The sequence below is a fragment of the Drosophila sulfurigaster genome, chromosome 2L (genome assembly GCF_023558435.1).
Source record: "Drosophila sulfurigaster albostrigata strain 15112-1811.04 chromosome 2L, ASM2355843v2, whole genome shotgun sequence".
Classification (NCBI taxonomy): Eukaryota; Metazoa; Arthropoda; class Insecta; order Diptera; family Drosophilidae; genus Drosophila; species Drosophila sulfurigaster.
This window is the reverse complement of record NC_084881.1, coordinates 20,661,098-20,676,601: the sequence shown is the minus strand read 5'-3', so window position 1 is coordinate 20,676,601 and position 15,504 is coordinate 20,661,098. Positions and strand designations below refer to the sequence as shown.

At 38.4% G+C, this 15,504-nt stretch overlaps 2 protein-coding genes across 2 annotated transcripts; one reads left to right on the top strand and one right to left on the bottom strand.

Moving 5' to 3' along the window:
- The first annotated feature begins 12,501 nt into the window (after positions 1–12,501).
- Positions 12,502–13,790, top strand: LOC133843281 (cytochrome b-c1 complex subunit Rieske, mitochondrial). The gene is made up of 3 exons (XM_062276751.1): positions 12,502–12,730; positions 13,025–13,404; positions 13,467–13,790. The coding sequence occupies exons 1-3, from the start codon at positions 12,637–12,639 to the stop codon at positions 13,683–13,685; spliced, it is 693 nt and encodes a 230-aa protein (XP_062132735.1). The 5' UTR covers positions 12,502–12,636; the 3' UTR covers positions 13,686–13,790.
- A 399-nt stretch (positions 13,791–14,189) lies between these two features.
- LOC133843270 (uncharacterized) lies at positions 14,190–15,274 on the bottom strand. Its single transcript, XM_062276740.1, has 4 exons — positions 15,168–15,274; positions 14,889–15,102; positions 14,715–14,833; positions 14,190–14,660 (listed from the first exon to the last, which is right to left on the bottom strand). Exons 1-4 carry the CDS (start codon positions 15,223–15,225, stop codon positions 14,254–14,256), a joined length of 798 nt encoding a protein of 265 aa, XP_062132724.1. The 5' UTR covers positions 15,226–15,274; the 3' UTR covers positions 14,190–14,253.
- Between the last annotated feature and the right edge of the window lie 230 nt (positions 15,275–15,504).

Here is a 15,504-nt window from a genome sequence, read left to right as displayed (position 1 = left end):
TACTCATAAGATAGAAAGGTATTAGAACTTACTGACTACTGGTATAACAGCCAGAAGAAGTCATCTTCTACCCTATAAAGTATATTAAATGTAGCAATTGTTTTGTTACAAATGAAATTATTAATAAGAGCTTTGTCTAACTTTAAGCAAATGCACTTTTTTTAATCATTACTTCTGATTACCTCTCTTTAATTAGTGAAAGATTTTCTACATCAATCATTATGTGTATTTTCAAAATATAAAATTTAATAGTATCTAAAATCTGTCTTATACATTATAACACGCATAGCTATTTTTCTTGTTGTTTAATACTCTCTATTTTATTTATTTTAATAGGTTTGCAATGCCAATGAATGCTCAAATATTTTATAAATATGACCTTAGAAATTATTATTTTTTTTAAATAAAGATTTGTATTTATGTTACTCTGCATTTCTTTGAAATTAAAAGATTGTGATTTGTAGTGCAACTAGTTGTAAGTAAAACTATCTTATTAACATAAAACAAATTGCATAAATAACTGTGGTGAAATTTTGTGCAGTGTAGTCGCGACTAGTGTTGCAGGAATATGTTCTTATGAGAAGCGCGATGCTGCTGCGTTGTCTTCATTGTTGTTGTAGCTCAAACAGGTTTCTGTCTCTGCAATGCGACTCGCAATCGCACACACACACTCTTACACACACACACACAGTGACAGCAAACAGTAAGAAGCAGCAGAGCAAGTACAAGAGGGAAAATAGAGTAAAAGCAAAGCAACAAACAATGATTTTCATGGTACGTAAAATTAATTAGGGCACTGAGACAAAAATCCTCAAATTTCAATGAGCTGCGCAGTCGACGGCGACGTCAAAACGCACACACACACACACACACACGCACATAGAAAGACAGAGACACATAGACACACAACTAGTGGGTGGCAGGCTAAGCCCAGAAGAGGCAGGAGACGGAGTAGAGAGGGGGGCGTTGAGGCATGCAATGAAAACAAGACAGAGAAGCACAACTAACAAGTAAGAAAGTTACAGTCGAGTGTGCTCGACTGTGAGATACCCGCTACCCAAATTTAATAAAGCCAAAATATTGCGGTATCATTCTCAAAATATACCGAAAATACTAAAAAAATACTAAAAATATACCGAATGATATGTTTGGTATATCGATAAAGTACACCATTCAAAATATACCATAGACGGCACAATGTGCCAGATTGTCGGCCAAAGCAACTCAGACCCCTAGTAAGTAGGCGTTTTTGCCCATACAAAAGTTTTTCTTTAATAACTTCCACAATTTTTATCTGATCGCAACTTAATTTTCAGGAATCATAACTACTATAGTAATTATTGTATAAACCAAAATTCGCAAATCTAGCTTTAAAATTACGCTTGTTATTCGATTTTTTTTGATTTGCGGGGGCGGAAGTGGGCGTGGCAAAAATTTGAAACAAACTTGATCTGCGTGCAAACATAACAAATGCTGTCGAAAAAAAATTATAGCTCTATCTCTTATAGTCTCTGAGATCTAGGTGTTCATACGGACGGACGGACAGACACACAGACACACAGACACACAGACACACAGACGGACAGACGGACAGACGGACATGGCTATATCGTCTCGGCTGTTGACGCTGATCAAGAATATATATACTTTATAGGGTCGGAGATGCCTCGTTCTACCTGTTACATACATTTCCTGCCGGCACAAAGTTATAATACCCTTCTACCCTATGGGTAGCGGGTATAAAAATACCAAAGGGAAAGGCTGACGGGGGGGCAGGGGCGGGGCAGCTGGCAGAGGCAGAGGCTTGGCTTGGTTTGGTTCAGAGCCGAAGGATGCCGGGCAACATAATTACTCTCCCACTGTGTGCGTGTATATGTATGTGTGTGTGTGTGTGTGTATGTTGTGCGTAGGCTGCGTCTGTCAATGCAACACAAATTTTTGGACGTCGCCGTCGCAGTCGACGTTGGCGTCGCTGCTGCGCGTGTTTCCTGTGTTGAGTATGTACCTCAGAAAGCGGAGCTTTTACATAGCCCAAAGCAGTAGCTATGTATGTGTGTGTGTGTGTGTGTTATCAGTAACAACAACAACAACAACAAAAGCGTCCTCGAACATTTTTATTTTGTTTTTGTTTTTTGGCTGTTTTTATTTGGCCTAATACATAATTACAAATACATTTTAATCCCGAAAGTTTTTTAATTGTTTTTGTAGAAAAGCTGAAAAGCCCCCCTTAAAGCACACACACACAAATACACACACAGAGAGAGTGGAAAATGCGAAGCGAAACGAATGGCAACGATTGCGCTCAAATGAGCTGCGAGTTGAGTTGGGGGAAAGCGAAAGGGAAAGGGAAGAAAGCAAAGAGATTGCAGGCTGACATTTTGTTTTGATTGACATTTTCGAGATTGTACGAGTGTAGTAAAAACTCAAGAGGAGGTCAGAGGAGGGGGCAAAAGCGAGTACAGCAAATAAAATAAGAGACGGGGGAACACAGGTAGTTGCCAAGTTGCCAGGGTAAAGGCGAAGCGAAGAGAGGTGGGAGAAAGCGCGCTGCTGATTTTGATGGGCAGGTGCTGTCATTGAGTAATTTCTGAATGAAAGAGGATGCCACAAACGCACAAAAGCAGCAGCAGCTGAAGCAAAAGCCAAAAGCAATTCGAACACAGTTGAGTCAAATGCAAATGCGCAGTGGGAATACGCGAAAAAAGCAAAACCTGAGCAGCAAAAGTAATGCGAATCAAAAGGTGAAGTGAGAAGCATATTACATTGCTAAAAAGGGTTAAGAAAAAAACAACTTATGAGTTTGAGAATAAATACAACATGAAAGAATGTTACAGTCTCCATATCCATTAAAAGCATAAAAGTGCGGTATTTTTTCGTGAAATATACCATAAAAATACTAAAATATACCAAAAAGTAATATACCAAATATATGTACCATTGAGTTCTAAACACCCTTCTTGGTAGGAAGTTATACTTTCATTGCAATAATTTTGAAATTTTTACTTTAAATATTCTTAAAATATGATTGCACTTATTTCAAAATTATGCAAAAAATCTTTATTAAATCTTTTCAATTACCATATTTTATGATGTACATTTTAAAGCATATGTTTAAGAATTTTATAGAAATTCTTAAGCAGTATTAAAGTATTGAGTTTATTAAATAATGTTGTAAAGAAATACTTTTCTTGATTACTATTAAGGGAATTGTTTTTAATAGTAGTAAATATGGGTGATATTTTAGTTTGAAGAACATTTTCGAGTATATCATTAACATTTTGCCCTTAACTTCATATAATACAAATAAAACTAGCATTTTGTTAGTAGTGTTTGGATTAAGATTAATGTACTTATTTTAAAATGTTATTTATCGTATTCTGCAAAAATGTTCATAATACTATGAAAATTGTGTTTTCTATTCTACCAATATTGAAGTTAATGATTCACAATTGAATGAACTAAACTATAATAAACTATTACTGAATTTAATGATTAATTTTTTTGTTGTATTTGTTTCAACATTATCAAAAAATTCTTCAAGTTTTCTTTCAGATTCTCTAGGTGTATTTAATGATTAAGTATCACTATAATTATTAATGATATTGTTGCTGTAATTAAAAAGTCTCCTATAATTCGTTAGCTGATAAATTTAAGCAAATTATTTTTTAGTACTTATTTCTAATAATGTAGTTAGAATCTAATCATTTAGTTTATGTTCTATTTATAATTTTCCTTAAAACTTCATCAGCTGATATTAAAGTTAATGATTACCCACACAAGAGTGTCAATTTCTCACAATTAACTAAAACATTTGCTGACATTTCAACACTCATTAGCATTTCGCATGCTTTCCCTTTCTGAATTATATGTTGTGTATTTAACTATTTATCTCCAAGGTATTTAAATCCAGGCTGAAGCACAAAAACTGAATGTTGGCAATTAAGTTTAAAGGAAACGAGATCAAACCGCTTTCCCCCGCATTCCTAAAAAAAAGGAACCGCATACGAAGACATTTGGCACGCACTTGATGAGGAAACCAAGTTGAAAAGGAAGGCAAAAAACCCGCAAAAGCCTCAAAAAAGGCGAAAAAGGGAAGGCAACTCAACTTTAAACTAACGCACCGCAAGAAAAGGGAAGGGAGAGAGGAAGGGAAGGGAGAGTGGCATATAAATTCTCATTGCTATGCACCGCACATGAAGCAAGACACCAGAGACTAGAAGCAGAGGCAGCGACCCACATAAGAATCAACACAAGCAAATGAAATTTTTGTGCTTGTGCAGTGCCAAAAACTACGCAGAAGTCGCAATATTATATAGGTCTATATACACGCAACGAACAACGAACAAAGAACAACGAACAACAACAACAACAGCAATCAACGTCAGTCACAATGCTGCACACGCACAAAAAGCGCCAAAATTACAAACGCAGCGAGCGGTCGCTTTTCGTAGGCTTCCAAAAGTGCTTTTTATTTTTTGTTGTTATTCTTGTTTTTTTGTGGGTGGCGGTGGTGGCGCCTCAATAAAGGACTGCAGCCGCACACACACACACAGAGAGAGAGAGAGAGTTTCCCTTTCCCTATACCATGAATGTATATAGAAGACGCACACGCACATCTTTTCGGCTATATACTTGAATGTCGAGGCAGCTGCAGCCGCAAAAAGGAAGCCACCCAACTTTCCCCTCCCTTCAACCTCTCCCCAATGTACCCATGTCAAAGTCAAGCCACCACCAAAAAGCAGCAACAGCAACAGCAACAACAGCAGCAGCGACGCCCCAAAGTAAATGAAATGTACGCCCTGCAGTTTTTTCGGTTTTTCGACTCGACTCGACTCGAGTTGAGTTTGGAACGCGAAGCACGAAGCCGAGCGTCGCCCATTTCTGTTTTCTTGAACGTCCTTGATCCTTGCAACGCCAGGCAACAACAACAATAAAGGGCGCCTGCTGGTCGTCTTCCCAAAACACAAAAACACACGCACACTTGTACACACACACTCATAAAAGGGGAGCGAGCAAAAAGCATAGCATACTTTTTTGGGGCATGCGGCGGGTTGCGTTGCGTCGCCTGACTGACGCCTTATCAGTTGTAAAAACAAAACCGGAAGCCCACACACACAGACAGGAAGTCGCAATGCGTGCGACAGAGAGACAGAGCTTAGAGTGAGACAGCAATAGCAATAGAGGGACAAAACGTCGACGAACTTTTCAGGGTTTTTCTCTCTCTGTGTTGAAAAAGCGAAAGTGAAAAGCTGCCGAAGGTAAAGGGCAAGGCAAAGAAAGTGAAAGTGCACAAAGTGCGCAGCAGCAAAGAGAGTGAGAGAGAGAGAGGCAGAGAGAGAGCGTAAGCGAGTTTTCACTCGGAGAGAGCGAGCGCAAGTGCAGAGAAAAGAGAGCGAGAAAAGTGCGCTTCACACACAACATCGCTGCAGTCGCGTCTCAAGAAAGCGCTACGATTTTTAATGGCCGCAATGTCCTTGGCCAAGCAACGTGCCGAAGGATATTTGGCTGACACTGACGTCGGCAGCGACGTCGACGTCGACTGCAACGCCGGCAGCGACTGCGACGCGCGAGCTTCGCTTGCATTTACTTTCACTTTCGGCTTTGGCCGCGAACTTGGCAAACAACCCCAGACCCAGGGACATTCACATTCCCCCTTCCCCCTTCCCCTCTTCGCACACACACACACACACACCCTCTGGCTCCTTTGCAGGCTTGCATATAATGTACTTTTTACAGGCAACAACAGATGCGGAGGAGTGGGGGGAGGCAAACAAAACTTTTACCCCAAGAGCTTTCTGCATTTTTTCTTTTTATATTTTACTTTCGCTTTCACTTTTGTTGCTGTTGCTGTTGTTGCGACTGCTGCTCGACGCAAGTTTATTTTTGACAGTGTTTTATGCCCTGTGGCCAGGACACTGCAGCAATGGCAACAACGTGGGGGAGGGAGGCGATGGGGGAGAAGGGAGTTTTGACGCTGTGTGCGTCGGCCCCAAAATGACAAAATAATGTAATTTGGCATTAGATTTATGCGTGCTGCGCCTCCTTTTGCTTATGGCGCGTGTCCTGCTGGAGTCCTGAGAGAGACAAGAGGCAAGGAGAGAGAAAGAAAGAGACAGAGAGAGATGGGGAGGAGGATGGAAGTAGACAGCGCAGCAAGAAACGCAGCAAACGAGCCACAAGAAAAAAAAAAGAAAACGCAGCGTCGACGTTTCCTTTCTTCCGCTGCTGTCTCTGCTTCTTCTTCTTCTTCAATAAGAACTTCCTGCGCCACTTTCCACCTTTTTATCCCCTCCCCCCCGCTGAGCGACTTGTGCTGCTGCTGCTTCTGCAGCGCCTTATTTGCCACGGTTCGTGTCCTGTTTTTATTTTCACTTTCTTCGTTTCAGTGTTTTTTTTTTGTGCTTTTTATATGTTTTGTTTCCTTTTTGTGTCATTGTTGTTGTTGTTTTAAGCCGCTTGTGCAAATTTAGGGCAGGTTTCATTGACGCTTTTCCTTTTACATTTTCGTTTTCGTTTTCCCACTTTTCCTTTAGCTTCTAGGCAAAGTTTATTTTTTTTTGCATTCTTTTTTTTTTTTGGTAAAACTTTCAAGTTGCCGCAAATTGAAAAATGTCAACAAAGTTTAAAGTGCGAGGGGCGTGGCAGTGGGCTTTAGAAGGGACGCTACGAGTTGAGGGGCGGGGGGAGTGGCAACATTTCATATAGAGCATGGAACAGTCAAAATAGATTGGATATAATAATAAATAGGTTAAGCGTGAAAGTTGCTTTCCACTATGAAGGGATTATTATAAACTGCCTGAAAGTAGGCAACGGTTTTTCTATAGCTGCCTGAAAGTATGCACCACTTTTTATTTTTTAATGGCAATTCGCAATGATCCTTTGTTTGATTTCAAGAAGAATATTTTTGAAAGGGAAATTGAGAAAATATAGAATCATTTTCTAAATAAATAATAAATAATTAGGTGATGGAGTTTTTGAATAGTAAAATAACGCTTTAAATCTTTAATCTCTCTACTAAATTTAGTTTTCTAACAATTTAAATTATTTTTAAATCTGCATTCATTATGAATAGAGGTGCCAAATGAAGACTATAAAATCTTGTTGAAAACGTAAATAGCCTATGAAGTTGAAGAGGTCAATTTATCAAGTTACAATTGTGGAATAAAAATAAATAGTGCTACTAAAATCTCTCTAAAAAAAATGTGCAAAAAGAAATTGAATCAAAATCTGTATTCAACAACAATAATAGTTAAAAAACATGTAAAACATTTTGTTAGGAACTTCTAATAGATCAAATCTGACAAACTTTTTAATGTATTTCTTTATTATTAATTTGCTATTAGATGATGTTTTATTAAACATACAAATAAAATAAGTTTGTAGTGTTGTTCATTTAACAATTATTCTTTAATATTGTCAAAGTATTTAATGAATGTTTTGAATATAATAAATACTTTAAAACTTTATTTCCTTGCATTTAATAATATGAATATTAAAATGTTATCTGAAGGCCTTTTATTTGCTCTAGCTCATCTTATTGCAAAAAGGAATTTTATTCATTGTTTCAATAAAATACTAATAATAATTTATAATAGCAGTGATGAATACATGATAGGTAGCGAAATTGTAATATTATCATAACTACAACATAAATAAGAGCTATGTTAATACGATGCTAAACATAGTATCAAACAGACTGTGTTAACTAGAGAAATAAAGAGAACCTGCGATCACAATATGTGCTTTTATTCTATGGTATGATATACATCATTACTCATCTTTTCATTAAACATTTGAAGCCAATTCCATTGAAACTTTTTTACTGAATTCCCCGAAGAAAGCACTAGAATGTTGCATTGTTTTGTCTCACACACAAAAAAGGATAATTTGCGAGTCATTTTAAAGTTGTTTTTTGCTGTGGGGTTTCGCATTTTAAAGATGAAAACAAACAGACGCCCATTTTGACCAATGGCCATTGACCAATTGTCATGGTCACCTAATCCTCTGGCTGACAAAATGGCTCAGCCAACTAAGAGAAAGAGAGCCCAAAAAAAAAGGGCAGAAAACGATGGATATACAAGTCCTTAGCTAGGCAACAAAGCGGCCTGGCTAAGCATGTGGCAACAACAGGAGCAACAACAACTAAAAGATGATGAAAACTCCCACGCAGCGCAAGCGACCCAAGCTGAAAATCGTGGCCCTTGGCATAATAACTTTAAATGCAAACCGAGAGCAGCCTACAAAATGAATGCCAGCTGTGCTACATTTTCTGCTTTTTTCTTCTTCTTTTTTTCTGTTGGTGGCAACTCTTGGGACTCTTTTTTGGCCAGCGCAAGCATCTTAAAGGCTGCACATGCCACACGCTTCTCTCCTCTTGTGCTTTTGCAGGCGTTGCACAGCTCGCTCATTTAATTTCCAGTGAAAGACGCCCAAGGAGTAAATGGGTTTTGCATGGCATAAGATAAGACGGGGGAAAGGGCGGAGGCGGGTTATGGCAGGGGGAGGGACGGGTGGCAAGCTCTCTAACTCTCTACTGTCAGTCAGTTCGCTTTGGAGGCCGTCACTCAGCTCGTCGGCTCAGCTCAAAAACTTTCTGGCTGCCACGCACAATTTTCCACTTTCAACTTTCCTCAAATTCGGTGGCAACAGAGGAGGGAGGGGCAGTGAAGGGGGGGCGAGGGCGAGCTGTTGTTGCAGGGCGGTTTGCTGGGGGGTGTGGTGCGTGTGTATTGAGCTTTATGCTTGGTTGATGTTGCGATAAGCGGCAATGTTGCTGTCGTCGTCGTTGTTGCTGTTGTTATTGCCACAGCCGCAGCCGCAACGCTGCACACGCCACTCACACACTCACACACACACACATTGAGCTGGAGCTGGAAAAGCAGCCCTCGGCTCTATAACTTTGTGGTAGGGGGTTGAAAAATAGGCAGCAGAAAAGCAGTTGCTATCGTTGTTGTTGTTGTTGTTGCTGTTGCTGTTACTGCTGCTGTTGTAGTTGGCGCCATTGCCCAATGTAAAAGTTGCTGAAAAGTGTAACGCAGTCTGGCAAAAGTGTGGTGGGGGGTATGTTTATGTGCGTCTGTGTGTGTGTGTGTGTGGAAGGGGTGCGAGTTTCCGCAGTTTGCTTTCTGCTGCTGCTTTCAAGTTGTTGTTGTTGTTGTTGCTGCTGCGTCGCCTACGCGGCATAGTTTTAACTGTGCTATTGCAATACACTTGCCAAACTGGATTAACTTGACTATTTCACAATGTTTGTCACAGGAAAAGTTATCAAGCGACAATTTTTTTCACTTTTCTTATAAAAAAAAGATTAAATTTCATAGTGTTTGCCAGAGGAAAACTTATTAAATAGATTAAAACATAATTTCTTTCACTTTTCTTGACGCTTTCGATTGCATCAGAAATTCATATCAGTTTGTGGATCCATAATTTTATTTACTAATTGAAAGGAAACTAAAATATTTGATTAAAAACAGGTTCAACTATTTGTTATGAAATATGTTACGTTGGTTATCAAAATTTCAAAAATGCATAATGATAATCTTGACTATTTTACAGTGTTTGCCCGAAGGAAAGTTATGAAGGACAATATGCTTTAGCTTTAGCTACAACAAACCACTTTCTAATGCATCGTAGTACTAATATTTTAATGATCATTATTTACAAATAAAGAAGAGAAAGAACAATTCTAATAAAATGATGTTCAACTGTTAGTAAACTTATTTCGTAATATGATCGATATCAGTTTATGTAATTCAATTCAGAAATTATTGCGAAAATTAAGAAAACTTTGAATGTTAGCGAACCTAATAAAAGTAAAGTTGAAACAGATAGACATAAAGACATAAAGCATTTAGAGTGAAGAAGTCGAATAGTTGTAATAATAGAAACATTTCTTGTAAGTAGCTGGTATAAACAGACTGAGCTTACATGCCGAATTTTAACTGTAGCTAAAGAAATTCCATTGTATATAAATCTACATTTAAAAACTGCTTTTCACAAAATCAAAGAGAATATTGGCAAATCTAATAAAATAAATGTTTAAAGTAAAAATGAAAAGAAAACTAAAAATTTTATAATAGAAACATTTTTTTTTGTAAGTAGCTTGTAAAAGCAGACTGAATTTAAATTACTAAATCGATTAAAAGAGACATTTCAATCCACTCTTTATAATGGTGTAATATTATAATAAAATCTTCTGTTTATTCCACCCATTCATTTTAAATAAATTGCATTTGCAATATCTATCATCTAACAAATTAACAATCTATCAATTGACATTGTAAGTGAAATCAACATTACATTTCATTTTGAAGTCCTAATTTTATATTCTGCTGTATTTGCTGTTCATTTATTAAGAAAAAATGTTATTCACTATAATGCAAATTAATCAAATTATTCATTTTTTAATCTAATTTTGAGGATTTAATTTTATTTTTTGCAGTATCTTTTGCTCAATTAGTTAGATATTTTATGACAAATAACTTCTATTCATCAACATAATCTTGATGACCTAGTTGCCACAATATTATTAACAATTGTGAAACAAATAAATAAATAACCGAATCTGTAAAATATAATTGATCCTAACTCTTGAAAGTGCAACCACCATGGATGCTTTATGTGTGCCATAAATCTTTCCACTCTTTAACATGCATGAATGAAACGACGGAAATATTTGTTGTGCAGACAGAAAATAAAGGGGAATTCCCTTTCATACAGAGAAATATGTAATATATGATGACATTCTTTCGCTCTTTCTGTCTCCTTTCTATCCTCCATCCCCTTTCCCTTTCCCCGCTTCGTTAGTGTAATTGTGTTTCGGTGCATCCCAAATGATTTCCTGTTGGCTCCCCCAAAAATTCACGCACTTTTTCTGCTATGTCTCTATGCGAATGTTATAGAGTGTGTGCGCTCCTCTTTCTGTGTATGTGTGTGTGTGTGCGTAGAGGGGGCAGAAGGTTCTTTGCTGGTATGTGTGTGAAAGCAAGTACATAGAGGCGCCGTTATGTGCGCAGATTGCCCAGCAGCAGAAGCAGAAGCAGCAGCAGCAGTAGATTCGCCTTTCGCTTTCGTTTCATGCCACCTAGAGACTGGGAGTTTGGGGACGTGAAGCGAGGGAGGCCGAAAAACTTTCGACATCAAAAAGAACTACTTTCGATAATCACAGGCCTGGCGCCAAAGGAATTACTTTTGCCGGCTGCGCGTTTGCCGTTTTTTTACAGCTTTATTTATTTATTCTTTTTTTTAGCTACTCTCTTTCGGTTTAAAGTTTGGCGAATTATTTGACGTTGCCTACTTTTATGCGCATACACAATTTTTTGTGGTTTTTATTTGCAACTTGCCGCTCATTTTTATGCATTTTTTTTACGAGCATTTTATGCGTTTATTGTTTTGCGGTTTAACACGATGAGGTCAGCGAACAATTTCTCACCAACAAAAATAAAAATAAAACATCAACACAAAAATATCCAAATGCTGCTCACAATGCGCTTATTAATTTCGTTAAACGAACTGAGTTTCCCCTTCCTGACCCTTGTTGACTGACATTTCCCCAAAAACAATCCCCCTTTGCAACCCCATGCCTAAACAATTATTTGTGCTGTGCTCAACGAGGACATCAAAGCGCAGGATTTGAATCAAATGACATCATTCTGAGCTCAGTCGGGGAAATGCAATCGGAAAAAGGAAAACTGTGCAAACTGTGTGGTGGTGGGTCGGGTGGTTGATTCACAACCGGTTTGCCGTGAAAACCCTTTTTTGCCAAAAGCTAAACTGTTGCAGTCGCTAATTTTCATAAGGAAAACTTTTCATTAAAGAGGGTTGCTTACCTTGACACAGAGGATGGGGATTATTAGCATGCAATTCTATCAAATCGGAGATAAAAAATTAAGGGAAAGTTTTTAATCCCACATTGTGCATTGCCGTTAATCCGTAAGTAGAAAGATTAATGATGACTTTCAAAAGATTGCAGTAGAATCTATTTAAAATAATTTATGAGTAACTAATGTACACAACAATAACATTGAAGAGAAAGGTTAATTCTATATTCAGTTGTACCCTAGATTCTAATACATCAACAATTTGAATTTTTAAATTCAAAACTTGGCGGGAAATAAAAATTGTGAGTCATATTGTACGCGCATCCAACTTCATGTGATTCAAATTTTGCATACGCAACCAACTTTAAGTGAGTCAAATAATGCGTACGGAGCCAACATCAAGTGAGTCGCAACTTTGCGTGCCGTAAACTCAATAAACTCTGCGTAACGCTTATTACGTTACGTGAGCGTATTGCGCTACGTACAGCATTATTGCGTTATGTAGCTCATTTTGCGTAATGCTACTTATACAAAATACTACACAAACTTTAAATATTTCAAATATTTATGACACACAGCAGCGTTTGCCAATAACAGAACATACAATCTTGACAAAATCCATTGATGCTTTGCATTTTATATTGTTTTGTATAGACATTTGTCAGAAAATTCGTATAAACTGATTTGGTATTTTTTGGCTTGCTGCAAACGTTCACTCTGGTTTTCACAGCAACAGCAAAGTAGACGGACGACGTTGGTCTCGTCAACGAGATTTTCGATACAAAAACAAATAAGTTACAAACTAAACTCAAGCCACAAGATGATGAAAGCCGTCTCCTGTGCTCTTGTGCGCTCCAACGCACAAGCGCTGTCCACGGGCCTGCGTGCAAGCGGTGTCGCTGTCAATGCCGTTGGTAAGCACAAGTAATCTCTGACAACGACGACAGCAACAGTCGAGTTACATAATGTAGGCGCCCCAAGTGTATGAATTATGTATGGAGGATGCAAACACGGATCAACTAAATGCAATTTTTGCAATGTTTTCAACTCTGCAATTGCTAAAGTTGCGAGTTTCCTTACGTAATTTCAACATAACCTCCACCCCCGAGACAAGTGAAAACAGCTGATTGGCAAGCGCACACACACGCACAAAACAACACTAGTGACACATTTAGTGAATGGGATCCTAATGCATTTTACTCTTTCAGCTACGCGCCAGGGTCACACCGATCTGCAGGTGCCCGACTTCTCTCCCTATCGTCGTGACTCGGTGCAGGATGCACGTCGTCGCAACCAGACAACAGAAGAGCGCAAGGCTTTCTCCTACTTGATGGTTGGTGCTGGCGCCGTTGGAGGTGCTTATGCCGCCAAGGGACTGGTTAACGCTTTCGTCAGCTCAATGAGCGCCACAGCCGATGTGTTGGCCATGGCCAAGATCGAAATTAAACTGGCCGACATCCCCGAGGGCAAGTCGGTGACGTTCAAATGGCGCGGCAAGCCATTGTTTATTCGTCATCGTACCCCAAGCGAAATTCAAACGGAACGCGGTGTGGCCACATCTGAATTGCGTGATCCTCAGACCGACGATGTGCGTATTTTTCGAATATACTTTACTAGCTTAATATACTAAATTTGTGTGTTACGTTACAGCAACGCGTCGTTAAGCCCGAATGGCTTGTGGTGATTGGCGTTTGCACGCATTTGGGCTGTGTGCCAATCGCGAATGCTGGCGATTGGGGCGGTTATTATTGCCCTTGCCACGGCTCCCATTACGATGCATCTGGACGCATTCGCAAGGGACCGGCGCCATTGAACTTGGAGGTGCCCACTCATGAGTTCCCCGATGAGGGCACTTTGGTTGTTGGTTAAGCGTTATGTTTACCCCTTTTAAGCATATAAAGCCCGCGAGTCAGCAAACAATATAGTGAATGGATTGATGTAAATTAATAATAAACCAACCAAACAAACATTAAAGCTGCAATCAAATTATTGTCTTACCTTTAAGCACAACGTTAAACGCGGGCGCGAAAATAAATTTAATTTTTATATTAGCTACAACGTATTTTCGCATTTACTAAAACAATTTTTAAGCAACCGCACTTGCTCCTAATACATTAAAACAAAAAATACACGCGTCGCGACGTTTTAAACACGAAAACAATTTAAAATTTTATTTTCGCAAACGCGCAAAAAGTTCGGAGTAACTGTAAACCGAATCGCGCAAAAACTGATTTATCGACAGAGTTATCGGGCTCCTTATTAATCGTTGCTCGATAATACGCTGAGCTTAGGCGAACATCTGTTTGAGTGCATTTTACCGAACAGCTGATTAAAATTAGCGTCAGTTTGAAATTGAACGAGTTGTTTTTGATTTAATTGCCTTGTGGAAATATGTATGTGTTTGTATTTTGTACTTATTGGAGCAATATGGTAAGATTCATTTATTTTTGTATACTTTAAGGAATTCGCGGTGCAAGCTTGACAATTCATCTGCCATGTTTTTCATAAGTTTTAGCTCTTCACGCTGAATTGCCAATTTGGCCTCTTCGATGGCTAGTCTTCTTTCTGATTCAGGTTCAAATTCACTTGTGGCAGCCGTTACATTGTTGTAGTCTTCGTCTTCTTCTGTTGGTTCGAAAGTTAAATAACTGTTGACTGAAACAGGTCGATCAGGGGATGTGAAAGTCAATTCACTTTTGAGTGAAGCAGTTTCCTCAAAAGTCTCAGGTTCAAGGATTTCTGCCGTTGAAGTTTTCGCCTTTTTCGACGTTTCATTTTCGCTTAATGGCCAAATTGCCGAGTCGTTGCTGTCGTCGCTGTCGCTATCTTCCAAAGGGGAAAAGTCTATAACAAGTAAAGTATTGAAATATATTCCTAGTTTAATTGGCAAACACTAACCAAATTTTTCCGTAGACCATACGTTGTGGTATTTCGTTTCTTTTAATATATTATGCACTTGATCAAAATATTCCCAAGAAGATTGCTCTCCCTTCAAGTGATGTTCCAGCATTTCTTTTCTGTAAAATAGCGAAATATAATTATAAACTCTTTTTAATTACTAGGCAAACTTACTTGTATTTCTTAACCATGTTATCCATTTTTGATTTAATTTCAGTTTTTCTTGCTTTATACATATGCATTTTCAATGCAATTTCCTTGTGCACTTGAGCTCTTTTTTTGCCCGCGCGCAAATTCGGAATGTTCTCCTCCCACAGGTCCAGAAACATCTTCGTGGGCTTTTTGCTCCAATAGAAGCGACTGCCGACATGATTCAGTGCTTTCTCATCTAAAATTCATAAATAAATGTAATATTTATTTAAATATTTCACAATTGGCTCCACTTTTGTTTACCTTTCCTTTTCTGCATCGTTGTGTAGTGACCGCATTGTGGTATGTCGAAATGCGGCATTTAGGGCTGGCAAATATACCAAAAATACCAGCATAATAAGTAAGTAACTTGTTCATATTGTATCTTGAACAGCTGTTCGATATTTTTAAAATATAAATTGTGAATATTTATATGATAAAGAGATAACATTGTAAAAGAAAGAACTTTTAACGGCATCAAGAGAACGCTTATAGAATATCCAATAGCCTAGCAGCATTACAATACATGTTTACTAATTCCTTAAAAAGTACTGTACAGCCGATATATTCATGGCCAGCTGGCAACGCTCTCAACTCAGCT